This window comes from Pogona vitticeps, chromosome 1, assembly GCF_051106095.1.
Source record: "Pogona vitticeps strain Pit_001003342236 chromosome 1, PviZW2.1, whole genome shotgun sequence".
Classification (NCBI taxonomy): domain Eukaryota; kingdom Metazoa; phylum Chordata; class Lepidosauria; order Squamata; family Agamidae; genus Pogona; species Pogona vitticeps.
Genome location: NC_135783.1, coordinates 130,084,790 through 130,103,733, shown reverse-complemented (window position 1 = coordinate 130,103,733; position 18,944 = coordinate 130,084,790). Strand labels below are relative to the sequence as shown.

Below are 18,944 nucleotides of genomic sequence, written 5' to 3'. Positions count from 1 at the left end.
ATATATAAGAAAAACAGACCACACTTCTCAGTAATATTTATTTTCCTATCAACTGCAGATGGCAAGATCTAATCTGCTACAAGTGGCCAGAATCCCCTTGGTGTTCCTGGAAGGCCTGTGCAATATGCCACAGTTCATTGCAGTTAACTGACAAGGTGCTGGGATGCATCTCAAATGTGTGCCTCGTCATGCGCCCAATTACCCAGCACAAAGCAACCCTGGCAGCTTGCCAATTAGCCACAGTTAGTCATAGAAAATTATGAAGTCTACTGTGGACACCAAGAGGATTGTGGTCAATATAGGGTATGGGCAGGGACAAGGTTAGGAATGGTACTTGACATCACAATCCTATGTATGTTTCCTGAAAAGTAAGTTTTATTCTGTTCAGTACAGCTTAATCAGAGTTGCATCCTTCCGCTTTTTAAAAATTTCATGGTTATTAGAATGAATACATCTTGAAATGAATCCCCACCAAATCATGTTCAAACTTCATACAGTTATAAATAATTCCAGCTATTGTATATGAATAAAAGTGAAGAAATAAAATCGATTCTACTATCTTAGAACTCTACCGCTGTGTTGTACTGCATTGGAAAACTGGATATAACTCTTCAGCATTAAACATCTCTTAGCTGCCCATGTATTTTTCAGGGATAACTAAATGGTGAACAGGTCCAGAACTTTGCTGTATCCACTCACCATTGGGCTAGGTTGGTAAATTTAAAACGATCCATTTAGAAATACTTTTCCCTTGAGATAAGTTTGTGACAAATCAACTAAGAGAAACAGGACTGTATAAACAGCTCAGAAGAAAAATTTCTGCAAAGCAAATAGAGCTTCAGAATTTGTAATGGGACAGCTTTAATCTATTTTGAAAATTAATTTTACTCCAACTTAATTGATTTGCTCTAAGTTTCCTTCATTATCATTTATAAAGTGTCAACAGAACAGAGGCTCGAGGAGTACACTGAAGCTTTTGTCTTTCAGTTAATGTATTCATCAAGAGGGACAATTAAGTGTTCATTTATTAAAATCTCAAGAACAAAAAGGGTTGAATCTTGGGCAGTTTATTTCCTGCTGTCCTCCTCTCCATTCAATGAAATGCAGCAGCAGCACTGTTTCTGAAATTAACCTTGCTAGAATATTATGGAAATGAGGAAATTGAAGGAAATGAGGAGACAAATGTTTATTTTGAAATATGACCAACTAGTTCACCAAAGTCCACTGAGGGCATATGATAGACCAGAATCTATCCGGTAGCCCCAGCTAGAGGAGAGCCACTGGGTAAATGTAGATTTACCTCCCCATGAGGTTTGGTCTAGTTCGGACTACCGGCTGGATTTAAGCTATGATATTTAAGAAGATTATGGAGAGGATTTATCACTCCTTTGTTCAACCAGTCATATGTTTCTTGGTTCAAGAAGTCCTGGTAATTTGACAAAAGGGGTATCATAAAAAAGTAATAATAAAGCCTGCAGACCTCAGATCGTGCAATGGTTGTCTTGCAGATTTTATTTGAGATATCACATACTTAAGGCTTTTACATACAAAGCATTTTATAGATGTATGGCCAAATCAAGAGGGCATATGAAGCTGTGTTACACTGGCAGCACATTGCTCCACCTAATCCTCTATTTTTACTCTTGACAATCATCCATCCAAAGCTCTGCCTTGTTTGTGGATACGCTTCGCAGGAGCTCCTGCGAGTAAAGCATGTCACAGAGCCACAGACAAGCACACCAAACAGGAAGGGCAATCTAATTCTCCCATCATACATATGAAATATATACTGGGGGCAGAAATAGACCAAATTGGTCCAGAGAGAGTCAAGAGGTGGCAGTCAGGTGCATTAATTACAAAAGTTCATTGGTAGGAACGACTTTAAAAATATTGACAAAATTCTCTGAGCTGCTACTGCCTATGAAAGGAGATTGATCTGTGTGTGATTACTTCTGTTCTAACGTTAGAAAATAAATAAATTCCCAAGCTAAAATAATGTTCCCCATAAAATATAGGAAACCTACCTTATGAACTTTAAATAGAACCTCACAGAGGTTATAGATTTTTTCAGCTCGTGCCCAGTCTAAAGTGCTTACCTGCAACAAAAGAAAAGGCCATTAACAATAACTTGCCCAATAGTTCTTGTGACTCAAGAACTTTCTCTCACTTTTCCAGAACCATTTTGTCTCTTTTACATATTTTTACATTTTTCAATTTCTTTCAACTCAGCTAATGGAGACTTTGGGTTCATCCCTCCACATATAAAGGTACATACATACATATAGGGTGATTCTGTAAAAACAGCACTTGTGAGAACAGACAGAATCCATTCGCTGTGCAGCCAGATTCCTCTCAAACCATACACTATGAGGAGGCAAGTTGTAGTACATACGAGTGGGGCAGGGAATCTAGGTTTTGAACAGGTATTATTTTACAACATATGCACCACTTGTCTTTTGGGAAGGTAGAAACAGCTTATATAGGCCTTTCAGGTCACCTCCTGGTTCAATATGCTGTGAAGGACTAGCTTACATTTAAGCAGGTTGCACTGTTCAACCACAGGATATTTTCTAGAAAAGCTGTATGGTCTGGATCAAATATATCTCTAGCACTAAATATGGAGGACATTTTCTGGTTTCATACATACTTAACCATCGCCCAGGCAAATGGACTTTTTACTATTCCAGAGTCATGACTTGTTGCAGAATTCAAACATAATTAGACTACAAGGTAGGCATTTAATGACAGTGGCACTGGAAATTGTAAAAACCATATTTTTCTGTGTATAAGACACCCCTCACTTAGCAAGCAGAAGGGAAAGCAGGGATCAAAGCGATCCTGCAGCGCTTTGATCCCTGCTTTCCTTTTGCTAAGGATTAGCAAGTGGAGGGGAAAGCGGGGATCAAAACCCTGACGGAACAATTTGATCCCTGCTTTCCCCCTCCACTTGTTTTTGTACTCTCCTCAGCTTACTTCCGTGGATAAAACAACCCTCAATTTTTAGTCTAAAATTTTTTGACAAAAGTATAGTCTTATACATGGAAAAATACATCATTTTCTCCACATTTCAGCTACCTGGTGTGTATAGGATTTTTTTTTTTAGGGCAAAAAACACCCGTGTCAAAAATTATCCCAACAAAGCTAACAAAACTGCTGTCCAAGACATTTTATCATTGAAGTACACTTTTTTGCCCATCTAATGCAATGTACTGCAACAAAAAAAATTGTCAAATTCTATTTTGGGGGCATGGGGAACTAGTTTTTGTTTTGGTGAGCTATGATGCCAAGAAGCAGAAGTAACATGTCCCAAGTGTTAGTAGATTAGTGCCACTCAGGGTATGTGTGTTGGGAAAGGGTACTGCACTGTCAATGTATTTAAGAAATACAAGTCGTGATACCCCCCCATACCCTGATGCCATACCCCAACCCCATACCTAACTGTTCAGCCAATCCTAAATACACTAGCGTTTTCTGTGGGATCAGAAATACTCCAGAGGTCATTCACTGCCCTTGAAAAAATCTAATTGGACGATTGTTACATATTTTCCAAAATCAAGACATTTGAGTTGCAATCTGACAAAGCTCTTTAAGCTCCTACTTTCAAATATGGCAGTGTTCAGTTTAAAAAGTAGCTGATTTCACCAGCTGGAGAAGTCAGAGGCAAACTTCAGGAAACATCTTAAAGCGAAGACATTTCTGCAGACGCCACTTCAGTTCTTGCCGAGGCCATGTGATCAAAACATATTGTGCAATGGTAGACATAACAATTATGACAAAATGGTGAAGTCCTGCATTCCTACTGGTCAAGATCAAGAGTGAGAACCACCCTGGCTAAGATGCAACCAAACACTCTCCTACTCCCAACTTAGCTGGGTCAAGAAGATCTTATCTTTGTTACTGATTCAGGCATCACTGCTGGGTCTGAACATTGTTTAAGCTTCTTTAGGAGCACTGCATATGACTGTCTTACTTTGAAAGAAAAAAAGAAACTTGAATGCTTTTTTTCCTCATAGTACCACTATTACACAGAGCAATTTAGAACTCCATGAAACCAAAATGTTACATTTAACCCATTTAATTTGGAATGGATGCAATAGAATCCAAAATACTTGCGCTGAGCTGCACTTTAGACTGTGTTGCTACCCACCAAGTAAGCACTGGTCCCGCTCTGACTGGCTTTCCACTTGCTTAGCGTAAAGCCAGTCAGAGCGGGACCAGTGCTTACTTGTGCTTTACTTAGCGTAAAGTATCTTTTAGCTTTTCAGCCGAGGGTGCTCTTTATCACTAACTTTAGAGCCTTTCACCTTCATCCACTAGCTTTCTTTCATTTCTCTGATTCTCTCCTCCCCTTCTTTCCCCCTCAGTAAAGATAGCTGGGGATGAGAGATCACAAAGGGCGCTCCTTACATTCTGAACATTACAAAGAAAATACTATAATAATTCAAGCTGTATTGAAACTTGACTGCATCCCCAGCGTGCAAGGTCATCATTAGAACATGAGTGACACTTTATGGGCTTTTAGGCTGCAAAACACAATATAAAGAAATGTTAGCTAAAGAGGGAATTGGCAGTTATCTGCAGTCTTCTTCTTAAGACCTGTCACACCACTTAGAAGTACACAAAATTTTACCCAAGTCACTGGTTCTTTAGATTCCCCTTTTATCTACAAAAAATTAACAATGGCATATTTCCAGACAACTAAGAATGCTTGGCAAGAAAGTAGGTCACTAAAGGCTGAAGTCCTACAGCCACTGACGTGGAATAAGTGCTACAAAACTGAAGGGGATTTGCTTCTGAGTAGGTATCAATAGGATTAGGCTGTAAATGAACAATAATTCTCTTTCAGTACTGGTTTCAGGCCACAGCTGTGATTTATCTGCATGCCAAAATCTCCCAAGTATTTTCTGCATGGAACATCTGGCAGAATTTTTGCCTCCTACAGGAGATGGATCACATCCCTAGCACAACAACATTTCACACCTAGAATTGTCATTACATTTGTGAAAGCCTAAATCTGAGGGACTATGTCTACCAAGATGAGCCTCCCTAGGTTTTCCAGATCTTTGGGGCAGGTTTTTTTTCCCTCTCCCTCTCATCTCGTTCACAGACATGGTCGGTAAGGACACAGGAGCAGACACAAGAGGGCCTTTTCAGTAACGGCTCCAAGTCAGTGGGACTCCTTTCCGTGGGAGACCAGGCTGCTCCCACCCACCCATGCCTTGCACCAGCAGGCAAGGTTCTTCTTTTAAAAAGACAGGCACCTAGTAAGCAAACTGATGCTAAGGAAAAGGGTTTCAAAGGTGGAGCTTCCTTTCTGTTGTTTAATCTGTGCTTTAAAATTGTTCTAAAGGGTTTTAATTTGGCCTTCCATATGATTAGTATGTTTAATTTTTTTTACCATTGTAATTTATTGCATTAATCATTTTAATTTTTTAAAAAAACACTCTTGGTATCCCTGTGCCTCTCCCTCAGCTGCCATAGGACCTCATAGGATACTCTCCTCCATATTTTGTTCCATAATGGGTTCCTGCATTTAGCAGAGGATTGGACTTGATGGCCTGGCAGGCTTCTTCCAATTCAATTATTACATGATTCTATGATAGGCCTTTTCCTGGTATTTGAGCCAGGGTTGTCAAGGATTCTTCCTCTTTTCTCTCCCGAAGCACCCTTCTCTTCACGCTCTCTCTCTCTCTCTCTCTCTCTCTCTCTCTCTCTTATTTCTCTTTCCTCTGAAAAGAGAGTCTGTAGGGTGGCCTTGCATTATGCATTCAGCTTCTACCTTGGAAACCCTCAGGAAGACTATCTCTGTGGTCCAGGGATCTTCCCAGTTGATGTACGCCCAGTCTTCCAGAGGTAGAGGTATTTCCAGGGCTTCCAGCCAGCCAGGACTCTGCCACTGGTTCTTCTACAACACTGGTTCTTAACCTTGGGTTACTCAGGAGTTTTGGACTGCAACTCCCAGAAACCTTCACCACCAACTGTGCTGGCTGGGGTTTCTGGGAGTTGCAGTTCAAAAACATCCGAGTAACAAAGGTTAAGAACCACTGTTCTACAACATCTCTCCAATTCTCTTCTTCCTCCTCCATCTCCCCTCTCTGTATGGCTTTATTCTTTACCTCAGGTGTTTTCTCTCCTTTCCCTTTTCCCACATTTTCTGCCTCTTGCTCCCACTCCAAGTGCAACATGGCTCCTCCCATGTCTATAGGGGAGTGAGATGGAAGGGATTCTGTTGAGTATTGAAAGAGGCAAGATGGTCCACTGGCAGGGACCTGGGCAGATCCCAGCCAGTACCCGACAATTCTTTGTATGCCACCTTAGGTCCCTCTTCCAGGAAAAACACAGAATATTGAAATAAATAAATTCTACATAAAGTAGAATAGTGAGGTTCTTTCATGGATGAAAGTTTTCTTCATGGATGAAAGATATATGGGATTTTTAGGAATTCAAATAGCTATAATGAAATTTTGTTTGAAGTGGTCTGAAAATCATTGGACCTGATGTTCATGTTGGAATAGTCTTGGTAAACTGTGATTGGGATCTGAAACATCACATGCTATTGACCTTCTGGACAGAAGCACTGTTTGGCTTGACCCATCATTCTATACACTGCAACAATTTCGTGCCAGAAATTTAGTTATTTATTTATTTAAAATATAAATCAATCCTGAGTGCTCACTGGAAGGACAGATCCTGAAGCTGAGGCTCCAAGACTTTGGCCATCCCATGAGAAGAGAAGACTCCCTGGAAAAGACCCTGATGTTGGGAAAGTGTGAAGGCAAGAGGAGAAGGGGATGACAGAGGACGAGGTGGTTGGACAGTGTCATCGAAGCTACCAACATGGCTTTGATCCAACTCCGGGAGGCAGTGGAAGACAGGAGGGCCTGGCATGCTCTGGTCCATGGGGTCACAAAGAGTCATACACGACTTAATGATTAAACAACAACAACAAAAATTTCTATCCCAACTTTCTCCCTGAAAGGACTCAAGGCAACTTACATCATTAAAACAGTATTTAAAAGCTAAAAACAGTAAATAGACAAATATTATAAAAAGAACTGAATGAGTATTATTTTAAAATGGTAACTAAGAGCAATATTAAAGCACATTTAAAACAACAGAGAAAGCGAGAAAAATCTGCTATCTTAGAGCATGTATCAAGAGCTTTGTATGTGTGCATGGGCTTTTACAGGCAAAAGAGTCATCTTAAGCAAAAGTGTAAAAATTTCCATGTGTGCATCTGGAAGAAGAAATTGAAACAAAAACAAAAAGTCACACAATGCCACTCATCATTCTCACCATCATCCTGATAATCATTTTCATCATCACCATCTATTCATTTTTTTCATTTTATTCATAACTTGCCTTTCTCCCAACACAGTAACCAAAAGCAGCTTACAAAATGACAAAACAACAACAACAAATGCAGCTGAGTAGATTTTAAGATTAAAAAGCTATTAAACATATATTAAAACAACCACTGAAAGAGAAAATAATCTAAAATATTTAAAAGGACATCAGAAAACAGCCAAAAGCACTGGTTGTTCTACTAAAAGCCCCTTCTCAGCAGCCAGCCAGTTATCAAAAGCTTGCCCTTCTGTGTTAGCCTTTAAACATTAGCATTTATATTACCATCTGATATAGTAAACTTGTTAATTGGTTCACATACAACACAAAGAGAGGGACGTGGTGGCGCTATGGGTTAAACAGCAGAAGCCTCTGTGCTGCAGGGTCAGAAGACCAGCAGTCGTAAGAGCAAATCCACGCGATGGAGTGAGCTCCCATCGCTTGTCCCAGCTCCTTTCCAACCCAGCAGTTCGAAAGCATGTAAAAATGCAAGTAGATAAATAGGTACCACCTCGGTGGGAAGGTAATGGCGTTCCGTGTCTAGTCACGCTGGCCACGTGACCACGGAAACTGTCTTCAGACAAACGCTGGCTCTACGGCTTAGAGACGGGGATGAGCACCGCGCCCTACAGTTGAACACGAGTAGACTAAATGTAAAGGGGAACCTTTACCTTTGCCTTTACAACACAAAAACAATATAAAACAATTTAAAACACTTTAAAATAACAAACAATATATATGGACAAAAAAATTAATGCCTGTGTAAATAAATATGGTTTTCTAAGATCTTTAAAACTAGATTCCATTTTCAGATACCATTTCTCTCTCTCTCTCTCTCTCTGTATTAAAAAACATGGGTGCCACCACTGAGAAAGCTTCCATTTCTGGTTTTGGGTGGTGATATTTGATTGGTTCTGGAGCAGCCAATATGGCCTCCCATGAACATTCCAGAAGCCAGCTGAACATGTCTGGGTATCCTGATCACAAAGTTTAAAATTTTTTTAATCAGGAACCTGACTATGACTCAGTAGTTGATACGCGGCCAACGCTGTTTTTCAGCAGAGCCGAAACACATAACTATATGGATGCTCCATTGAACATCCTAAGTTACACTGGTTGCACAGGTGCAAGGGCAGCTCTACACATTATAGCTCCCTAGATTTTAGCTTACCAGTGAATGAACCACAGCAGCAAAGCTACTGCTCTTAAGTACAACAAAGAGTTTGGTACCTCTGAGATTTTTTGGGTCAACTGAGCATCATGTAGAGACCATACTGTTTTTCCTTCCCAGAATTCTGAATTGTTTACAATGTCTTGAGTATATGTGTTTGGGCAACACCACTTTGGAATTATAATGAGGAAATGGGAGAAGGCAGGGCATACAATACTGATGCCACAAATAGCTGCTGGTCCAGGAGGACCTCTCCATCCCATGCAGAAAGAAGAAGCCCAGCCATGAACGGCGCAAGGATTTTCCCAGTTAAAACCCTTAAGGAGAGAAAAAAAGAAATCTTCCTGAAAAGGGGCCTCAAGTCAGACTGCCTTCTTACCAGCACTGGATGCCGAGTCTGGTGAATGTCAGTCAGGCACATTTTCAGAAATGGTGAATAGGTTTGTAAGTATTCCTTGATTAACAATTGCAAGTGGAGTAAGAGTTTCTGGCCAGGAGAGGTTGCCTTGTTTGTACAACTGTCATAAAGTGGGGAAAATACGTCAGTAGCTCCATTAGATTTTCTTCACTCAAGAGTGCCAGTAAGCTATTTGAACTTATGTGTGCAGTGCAGGTGGATTTCTAGATAGAAGTGCACTAAATTAAGGTACACTTTGAAAGTGAAAAGGAGCCCAAGCAAATCGCCTTCCAGATGCTCACCTTTTGTCACACATTTCTGTTCCTTCTGTGCTGTTCAGTGCCCCCCTTTTCTTCCAGCTGCTTCTTCTTCTTCATTACCCTCATAGTCTTCAGCCTCTCATAGTTATTTAATCCAGTAATTGTAGATTCCTGGCTGCTTCCATGATATCATCACATCAAATGCAGCACCACGACATCCCTGACACAGCATCCTTTCCATCAGTAGCATTCAATTTTAGTTTGGTCAAGAAGGCTGAAGGCTTAAGGTCTAAAGAAGAAGGAGAATGGTGCAGAGAAAAACAGCCCCAAAGCGGGGACAGGGGAGCCATCTTTCAGCCCATATGCAAATGAAATGGGGCAGTGTTTTCAGTTTATGTATAAGCAGCAGTTAAAATTAGAGCATCTAACATGGGAGCCCACATTCCTAGTTCCTAAAAACAGGCATTCAATGGAATGTTCAACGTTTCCCTCTGAACAAAGTGATCAAAGCTATTTTTGAAGAACACCTAAGATTCAGAATTAGTTTGCTATTCCAGTGGAAAGCTTCTGCATGCAAAAGGCATGTTCAGCGCCATGGAGGCACATGGTTTCTGGTATTAGATTTCTGGCTGGCTGCTACTGGGTGAAAATTAATGGAACAATGTAATACGTTACTCCAGAATCAACTGTATGTTGATGTTATACATCCTTTTGAGATAAAATAGGCAAAATAGACAAATGGTCATTCTGAGCATTATGGGATTCATCTGTTTCCTGCTCATCAGCAGTGTGCATGTTCCCCATTTTCAAATACTCAATGATACTATTAGGTTTTCAGAAACCCTCCCTCTCCAAAAAGCTGTTTATTGAATTAATAACAGAAAATTCTTCAAATACTTAAAGGAGTATTTGAGGAGTTAGGCATGAATGAGCAAAATTTGTGCTAGATGGATGGATTGTGAATTATTAACAAGTGCTGACATAAAATGCACAAAACTGAGCTTCAGAAGTAATATAAGAAGAAAACAAATGAACAATCATGTTTTCTAGCTGATTTTTTAAGGTAATTTAAAGACATTCCCCTTCATGAATTGCTGCCTTGTCTTGGCGAAGGGGCTTGAGTAATTCAGAGAAGCTATGGGCTATGCCGGACAGGGACACCCAACATGGACAGGTCATAGTGGAGAGTTCTGACTATCCACCTGAAGCAGGAACTGGCAAGCCGCTCCAGTATCTTTGCCACGAAAACCCCATGGACAGAAACAAAAGGCTAAAAGATATGACGCTGGAAGATGAGCCCCTCAGGGCAGAAGGTGTCCAACATGCTACTGAGGAAGAGTGGAGGACAAGGACAAGTAGCTCCAGAGCTAATGAAGTGGTTGGGCCAAAGCCGAAAGGACGCTCAGCTGTGGATGCACCTGGAAGTGAAAGGAAAATCCAATGCTGCAAAGAAGAATACTGCATAGGAACTTGGAGTGTAAGATCTATGAACCTTGGTAAGCTGGATGTGGTCAAACAGGAGATGGCAAGAACAAACATTGACATCCTGTGCATCAGTGAACTAAAAGACGCCTGCTTCTTGGGAGGAAAGTGATGACAAACCTACACAGCATCTTAAAAAGCAGAAACATCACCTTGCCAACAAAGGTCCCCATAGTCAAAGCTATGGTTTTTCCAGTAGTGATGTATGGAAGTGAGAGCTGGACCATAAAGAGCGCTGACTGCCAAAGAACTGATGCTTTTGAATTGTGGTGCTGGAGGAGACTGTTGAGAGTACCCTGGACTGCAAGGAGAACAAACCTATCCATTCAGAAGGAAATCAACCCCGAGTGCTTACTGGAAGGACACATCCTGAAGTTGAGGCTCCAATACTTTGGCCATCTCATAAGAAGAGAAGAGTCCCTGGAAAAGACCCTGATGTTGGGAAAGTATGAAGGCAAGAGGAGAAGGGGACAACAGAGGATGAGACGGCTGGACAGTGTTACAAAAGCGACCAACATGACTTTGACCCAACTCTGGGAGGCAGTGGAAGACAGGAGGGCCTGGCATGCTCTGGTCCATGGGGTCATGAAGAGTCAGACATGACTTAATGACAAAACATAACAACAAAGACATTTAAGAGGTATTCTCACTGGAGCTTTTCATGTTGCATAAATCTCAGAAATCCATCCCCGTCCCAATAATCTCAAGAAAAAGATCAACAGAACAGGTATTGAGTAGCAACAATGAATAAAAGAAGAGGAGACATGAATTTTGTAGCATAAACACTTATGCCTAGCGTGTAAGGCACTTTTTCCATAGACAGAAGGGAGAAGACACAAATACTTTAGGATGAAGGCCACGGTTACCTTTTGAACAGGATCTGATTGAATACATGTTTCTCCAGCATAAACCCAGTTGTTCACCCACTGAAATCAATATAACTTAAAACTCTCAATGATGAACAAAGCCCCTAGATTGTAATGGGTTCCCATTGCATATTAAAATTTGAATTATAGTATTGTGATCTCTTAAGTTTCAGATCTCATTGAGGGATACTGCATTTTATGGCCTTTAGGCCATATTTGCAAAACATTGAGACAGTTTATAAAGAGTCCCTCCCCTAAATTTTTTAAATTACCATCAAATATGAAACCTTCCAAAAGCAAATATAATTAAAATGAATTAGAAGTGGGTAATGTCTAGTAACACCTTACTGAGAAAATTCCATAATCACATTTGTTTGTTGTTTATTTAACATGATAGAGTCTAGAGGACAATCGCTCAAAAGACCTTTCCAGCTACAAGACAAAAACATAATTTTCACTCTCTAATTAGCCTCTTGAGCAACCATGGTTACAAAAATAATTGCCAGAGCCTACACCTGCCTGATGCTTGAAAAGTTGTTAAATTCCTACAGAGACCTCTTCAGTGCCATTTATGAGATCTATCATATTTTTAAATACTTTCCCCAGAAGCAGAAAAAATCCTGTTATCTTCAAATGTGCTCAGATTTGTACTCTGATTACCACAATAAATTGGTGTCCCACAAAATACACATTCTAGAATTTAGACTGATGAGTATACAACTAAGTGATGTTAAACATAAACATGATAGGACAGCACAAGCTGACACTGATGACAATCTTTTACTCAATCTTATGCAAATATTCACAGGAAAGTAATTCACAAAGTAATCAGTTACATTTATAGCTCCATAGCTCTGAAAGGAGATTGTTACTTTCAAGATGCAATTTTAACTCTTTTACTTTCCTCTTTCTCAAAAGTAAATAAGACAGTATTTTAGTTACTTTTAAAAATCCACTGAATGCTATCTACCGTTGTCAAGCCACACATATCACTTTCTTCCCATTTACCTCATCAGTGTCTCAACACCCAAAAGGCAGGCAGCAATAAAACCATGCAATAGTCCTTCTCTACCCTTTAGTAATACTGCATCCCTTTAACTATGAAAGTAAGGGGAAAGTTACAAATACACCAGGAAAGAAATGACTAAGAGAAGGAGTGTGATTCAGCTATACCAGGGGTGTCCAACCTTTCACCTTCCCTGGGCCACATTAGAAGATGAAAATTTGGTTTGGGCCGCACATACATTTGGTTTGGGCTGCATGGGGGGGGGCAACCCTAGCCGTCCTCCACACCTTACCGGCAGCTGCGATCTCAGACAGCAGAGGTTGCCAGCTTCGACTCAGGTGACTTTATGGGGCTGGGAGGGGGTCCACCTATTGACAGGGACAACGCAGGTTGGACAAGCCTGAGCTATACCTTAATTAATGAAAAGGAATTTATTACATTCAGTTTGTAACTTATTACTTCCTAGGTATGACTGTTTTAAATGGCTTTTCAAAAATACCTACATAAACCTAGCAGAAAAATGAATTAACTTAATTTCCCCGTTTCCAAAAAACAAAACGAAGTAGGTAGCATTAAGTTGCTGGTTTTGTTCAGCCAGCTTTATTGCTTGACTCATCTTCTGCCAACAGAATCTGGGAAAATCAAAGATTTACAACCTTAAGTATTTCAGCCTTTAATTAAATTTGCATTACTGCAAGGCAATGAATCAAGAGAAGAGACAATGAAATTAAGGCTATATTCCAAAATACAATCGGTAAAGTTCCACGGAACCTAAATATATTTACCAGTGAAGAAAGTTCTACTGAACTTCGTGGAACCCACTTTTGAGGAAGCATATGAACATTTAGAGCCAAACGAGGCATGCCTTTGGTCCCATGTTTAAAGGTGTGGTTGGCCCCTTTTATTGTGCCAGCAGTATGAAGCAGAGTGGGGATAAAAACAGGGATAGCATCACCTGATAGCAGGAATCACACTGTTGACAGTATTTTTTTTAAAGTAAGTTTTGGACTATTGGATTTCAGTTCTGGCAATTTTGGCTTTGGCTGTTTTGCTGACAAATGACCGAGGCCGTATGTGTCCTTTTGAAACCAATCTGTCTTTTGGGGAATGGGTTGACTCACAGTATTGGAAAGGCCAGCGAAGCCCCTGTGAAGGGATCCAGTTTTGTGGAGGATAAGTTTCTGCTCCCCTCTGAAATGGACCTGGCCTGATATCAACAATACTTTCAAATGTGCAAGTCATGATGGGGATAACAAAAAAGCAATGAAAGAAAACCAATCACATCGCTTGTGACCGCCCCCCCCCCAGCCCTCACAATAAATAGACTCACTGTATATGCAGATAAAATTTCTTCCTAGACCCATCACCTATCAGCTAAACTCCTATCATAGCTATGAAAAATATACTGGTACAGAAAGGAAGCAGGGAAGCTGGAGTCAGGAGTAAGTCTCAGAGGGGGCAGACTTCTAATCTACTTGTGTACTTCAGAAAATGAATAGACAACAGAGAATTCACCTTTCCAGCTTCGCCTCTGAAGATAAACCATAACTCTTGGCTGGTCCCTAGGGATGCTCCACTCCTTCAGCATGATCAGATGGGCTGCTTGAATCTTCAACTATTGGATCTTCTGCTCCCCAGGGCCTGCATTGAGTAAGTGGAGACTCCGGCTTTGGCTTATCACACTATTTCCTTATCTAGGTTTTACACAAGAATCCATCCTGTGACATCAAAATATACTGCCTTCTGGACTCAGGCCTTGTAATGTCAGGCATTGCAGTGACGCATTCCAGTTGAACTATTTAAAATCTTAAAAGATGATGCTGTAAAGTGCTACACTCAATATGTCAGCAAGTTTGGAAAACTCAGCAGTGGCCAGAGGATTGGAAAACAACAGTCTACATCCCAATCCCAAAGAACGGCAGTGCCAAAGAATGCTCCAACCTACCGTACAATTGCACTCATTTCAGACACTAGCAAGGTTATGCTCAAAATCCTACAAGGTAGGCTTCAACAGTATGTGCACTGAGAACTCCCAGAAGTACAAGCTGGATTTCAAAGGGGCAGAGGAACTTGAGACAAAATTGCTAACATGCACTGGATTATGGAGAAAGCCAGGGAGTTCCAGAAAAATATCTACCTCTGCTTCATTGACTATGCAAAAGCATTTGACTGTGTTGACCACAACAAACTATGGCAACTTCTTAAAGAAATGGGACCACCTTATCTGTTTCATGAGAAATCTATATGTGGGACAGGAAATAACAGTTAGAACTTGATATGGAAGCAACTGTATAGAACTGCATGCTCTTCTGGATGAAACCAATGCCCTGGATCCATTCCAGTTGGGCTTCAGGTTGCACCATGGCATGGAAACAGCATTGGTCACCCTGTTTGATGACCTGCTGAGAGAGGCCAATAACGGCAAAATGTCTCTGGTGGTCCTCCTCGATATCTCAGCGGCCTTTGATACCATCAACCACGGTATTCTCCTGGGGAGGCTCTCCGAGTTGGGAGTCGGTGGCCTGGTTCTTGTGCGGCTCTGTTCCTTCTTGGAGGACCATACCCATAAAGTGCAGATTGGAGAGTTTCTCAGCCCCGTGGAGCCCCAATTGTGGGGTTCGGAAGGGCTCGATTATCTCTCCAATGCTGTTTAATATGAGGCCGCTGGGAGAGGTAATCAGGAGATGCGGGGCTTCGTGTCATCAGTATGCTGATGATACTCAGCTCTACATCTCCTTTTTTCCAACAACAGTGGATGCTGTTTGATCCGCCTGAGGGCTGTTCAGAAATGGATACAGGTAAATGGACAGAGACTGAATCTGGGCAAGACGGAGGTCCTTCGGTTGGGTGCCCCAGACATCAATGGTTTGGGAAACTCCCTTTCCTTTTGGGGGGGTGACTCTTACTACCAAGAGTGAGGTTCACAGCTTGGGTGTATATCTGGACCCAGCGTTCACCATGGAGAACGAGAGGTGTTGTCAGTGGTCCGTTCCACACATTTCCACCTTCGGCGATTGCCCAGCTGCATCCCTATCTTGATGTGGGGGTGCTCACCACTTTGGTCCATGCACTCATAGCCCGAGAGCCTGAGAGCCGCTCCTGTCCAGCCCGCCATCACTGCTGAGTGAGCTGGAGCTCCGGCTCCGGTCACCCAACATGACAATAAGCAAAACTTGCAAGATCCGATGCTGGGATCTCGCGGGTTTTGACTGTTACTCTTAAGCCGCAGGCTGCAGAGCCTGCAGCTCAAGAGGCCGGAAGCGATCTTTGCACAGGCGACTTGATGATGCATCACGTCATCTGCGTGGGATAGAAGACAGTCGGAGAGGAAGATCAAGGAGGAACGGAGGACAGGTGAGTTAGCTCAGTGTTGGGGTTTCTTTCCTTTCCTCCCCTGTGATGACCGAATTACAATGCTCACATAACATCACTGTTTCATTTTATTTTTAAGTAAAGTTGGTTTGGCCCCCGAACACAGTTCAGATTTTTCATGTGGCCCCCCTATAGAAATTAATTGCCCACCCCTGTGCCAGAGTCACTCATTCCAGCCAGGCCGGGCAGCTGATGGGCCTAATGTCGGGGGAGGTCTGGAAGGAAAGAATGGGGAACTGGGCCTTCTCGGCAGTGGCCCCTCGCCTCTGGAACAACTTGCCCGTGGAGATCCACCTGGCTCCCTCTCTGGGTGTCTTTAGAAGTAAACTTAAGACATGGCTATTTAGGCAGGCTTTCCCTCCTGCTGTATCTTACATTCACATCTTACCATCTTGGATTTATAGTGTATGTTTATTGGTTTTAACTGTTTTTAAACTTATAATGCTGCCCAGAGTCGAACTTTGGTCTAGATGGACGGGGTAGAAATTCAATAAAATAAATTTAAAAAGGAAAATATGGAACAACTGATTGGTTCAAAATTGGGAAAGGAGTACAACAAGGCTGTATATTGTCTTCCTGCCCATTTAACTTATATGCAGAATACATCATGTGAAAGGCTGGACTGGATGAATCCCAAGACGGAATTAAGATTGCCGGAAGAAATATCAACAACCTCAGATATGCAGATGATACCACTCTGATGGCAGAAAGTGAGGAGAAATTAAAGAACCTCTTAATGAAGGTGAAAGAGGAGAGCGCCAAAAATGGTCTGAAGCTAAACATAAAAAAACCCTAAGACTATGGCCACTGGCAAATTGAAGGGGAAGATATGGAGGCAGTGACAGATTTTACTTTCTCGGGCTCCATGATCACTGCAGATGGTGATAGCAGCCACAAAATTAAAAGACGCCTGCTTCTTGGGAGGAAAGCGATGACAAACCTTGACAGCATCTTAAAAAGCAGAGATATAATCTTTCTGACAAAGGTCCGCGTAGTCAAAGCTATGGTTTTTCCAGTAGCGGTGTACGGAAGTGAGAGCTGGACCATAAAGAAGGCTGACTGCAGAAGAATTGATGCTTTTGAATTGTGGTGCTGGAGGAGACTCCTGGACTGCAAGGAGAACAAACCTATCCATTCAGAAGGAAATCAACCCCGAGGGCTTACTGGAAGGACAGATCCTGAAGCTGAGGCTCCAATACTTTGGCCATCTCATGGGACGAGAAGACTCCCTGGAAAAGACCCTGATGTTGGGAAAGTGTGAAGGCAAGAGGAGAAGGGGACGACAGAGGATGAGATGGCTGGACAGTGTCATCAGAGCTACCAACATTAATTTGACCAAACTCCGGGAGGCAGTGGAAGACAGGAGGCCTGGCATGCTCTGGTCCATGGGGTCACGAAGAGTCAGACATGACTAAACAACAACAACCCTTGCTCTTATTTCGCAGTTGGTGTTATGCAGCTCAGAACTGTGTGGAAAGAGAGGAAGAGAAGCTGATTTTAAGAGAGAGAAAATGTAATTTTCAGAGACAATGAGCAGAAAAAGACTGGTAAGAACTGAGTGAGACACCTCTCGAGAGAGAGCTGATGAAGGCTAATAGATCTCCTGCTTGTAGCTATGCGGTCTTCGCCCCAAGTTTACTGAATTCAGATTTGGCAAAGATTTGGCAAAGATTAAAAGTGATTTGTGCTTCGATTAAAAAAAAAAAACCCTAACCCCCATTCTACAGCATTTACATCCAACAATGTACTAGTAAATTCTGTAATGCACCTTTTCTGTTCAAAGAACCCAACCAGACCTAAGGAAGGCTGTATAACCCAAGCAGAGAGATTAAAGCTTTCTGATGTGTCAGTTTTGCTATAAAAGTACCATTGTGATCAAGGGATTAAATCTTTCCTTTCTATTGAATGTTTTTCCTGAAGTCTTCACAGGACTCTTTCTTGAATAATAGATTAGTTTTTAAAAACTGGTTTAACCCATCAAGATTGACAGTGTTGATATTCGGCTTTGTCCTTCTAATTCTGCATTCATGAATGTGCTATCTTGGTAAGAAGGGCTCTTCTGACAAGCCAGAATGTTCTGTGCTCAATGCAAATAATCCCACGCCTGCAAAACTTATACATGAAGAGTTTCTGCTCTCTCAAAATGAAGAAACAATAAATTGGGGAAGAGCCAATGCCTTCTTTTTCTTGTCCTGCTAGCAATGGTAGTCACAGCTACCATATAAAGCAGGACCATACAATTTAGTCCAGACACCTCTTTTATTTATTATTCCATAAGGAGCAATGTTCACATATCTCTTAAAGATGCTAATTTCCCAAATGTAGATTGCATAGTTAGCCTGTGGGCGGAGGGAGAGCAGGGGAGGGTGGAGAGTAAACAGTAAAACCTATGTAAACCAGTTGCTCTTGGATTGCAACTCCCAGAAATCCCAGCCAGTACAGTAGGTGATGAAGGCTTCTGGGTATTGCAGTCCAAGAACCACCCAGGCTACCCAAGGTTGGGAACAACTGATATAGTTGATATTAGAGATCAGCAGATAAGCTTACTTCACAGGTCACTGGTGTAACTGTAATGCCTCACTTGCTCCTTTAATAGTTCATTAATGTTTAAATTCAATCAAAGGCCACTCCTTCCAAAGTAGCCTGAAAGCAACTACAATGCTAGAAATTGATTTTAACAACATTTAATCTATTAACTAAATACAACTTCTACTACTTTAAAGATGATATAGGGGCCAAAATCCTGTTGTGCAGGTTATGTCCGCAGAAAGTTATTGATATCACTAGCAGGGGGAGATTTTTTTGTTAATAAAAGAGTTCTTCTTTCTGTTCTACAGCTTGTCTGACTAATGTACAAAAACATGTTTCACTGTGCACGAGCTGTGTGATCCTCAGATGGAAAGAGAAATATTCAATTACACAAAATCTGCCCATCAGTGACATCATCACCCTATCACACAGACATAATGAATGCAAGCAGGACACGCAACAATGAGCTGAAGTTACAGGAAGCCCTACAGATTTCGACTTTAATATTAGGAAAAGC

At 41.5% G+C, this 18,944-nt stretch overlaps 1 protein-coding gene across 4 annotated transcripts in view; it reads right to left on the bottom strand.

Annotated features, from left to right (window-relative positions):
* The window catches only part of SNTG2 (syntrophin gamma 2), a 247,830-nt gene that overhangs the window by 39,424 nt on the left and 189,462 nt on the right, over positions 1–18,944 (bottom strand). For all 4 annotated transcript variants that reach the window (XM_073000914.2, XM_073000923.2, XM_073000917.2 and 1 more), the window contains one exon: positions 2,025–2,096. In XM_073000914.2, coding sequence (XP_072857015.2) covers positions 2,025–2,096 — 72 coding nt within the window. The remainder of the gene's footprint in view (positions 1–2,024; positions 2,097–18,944) is intronic.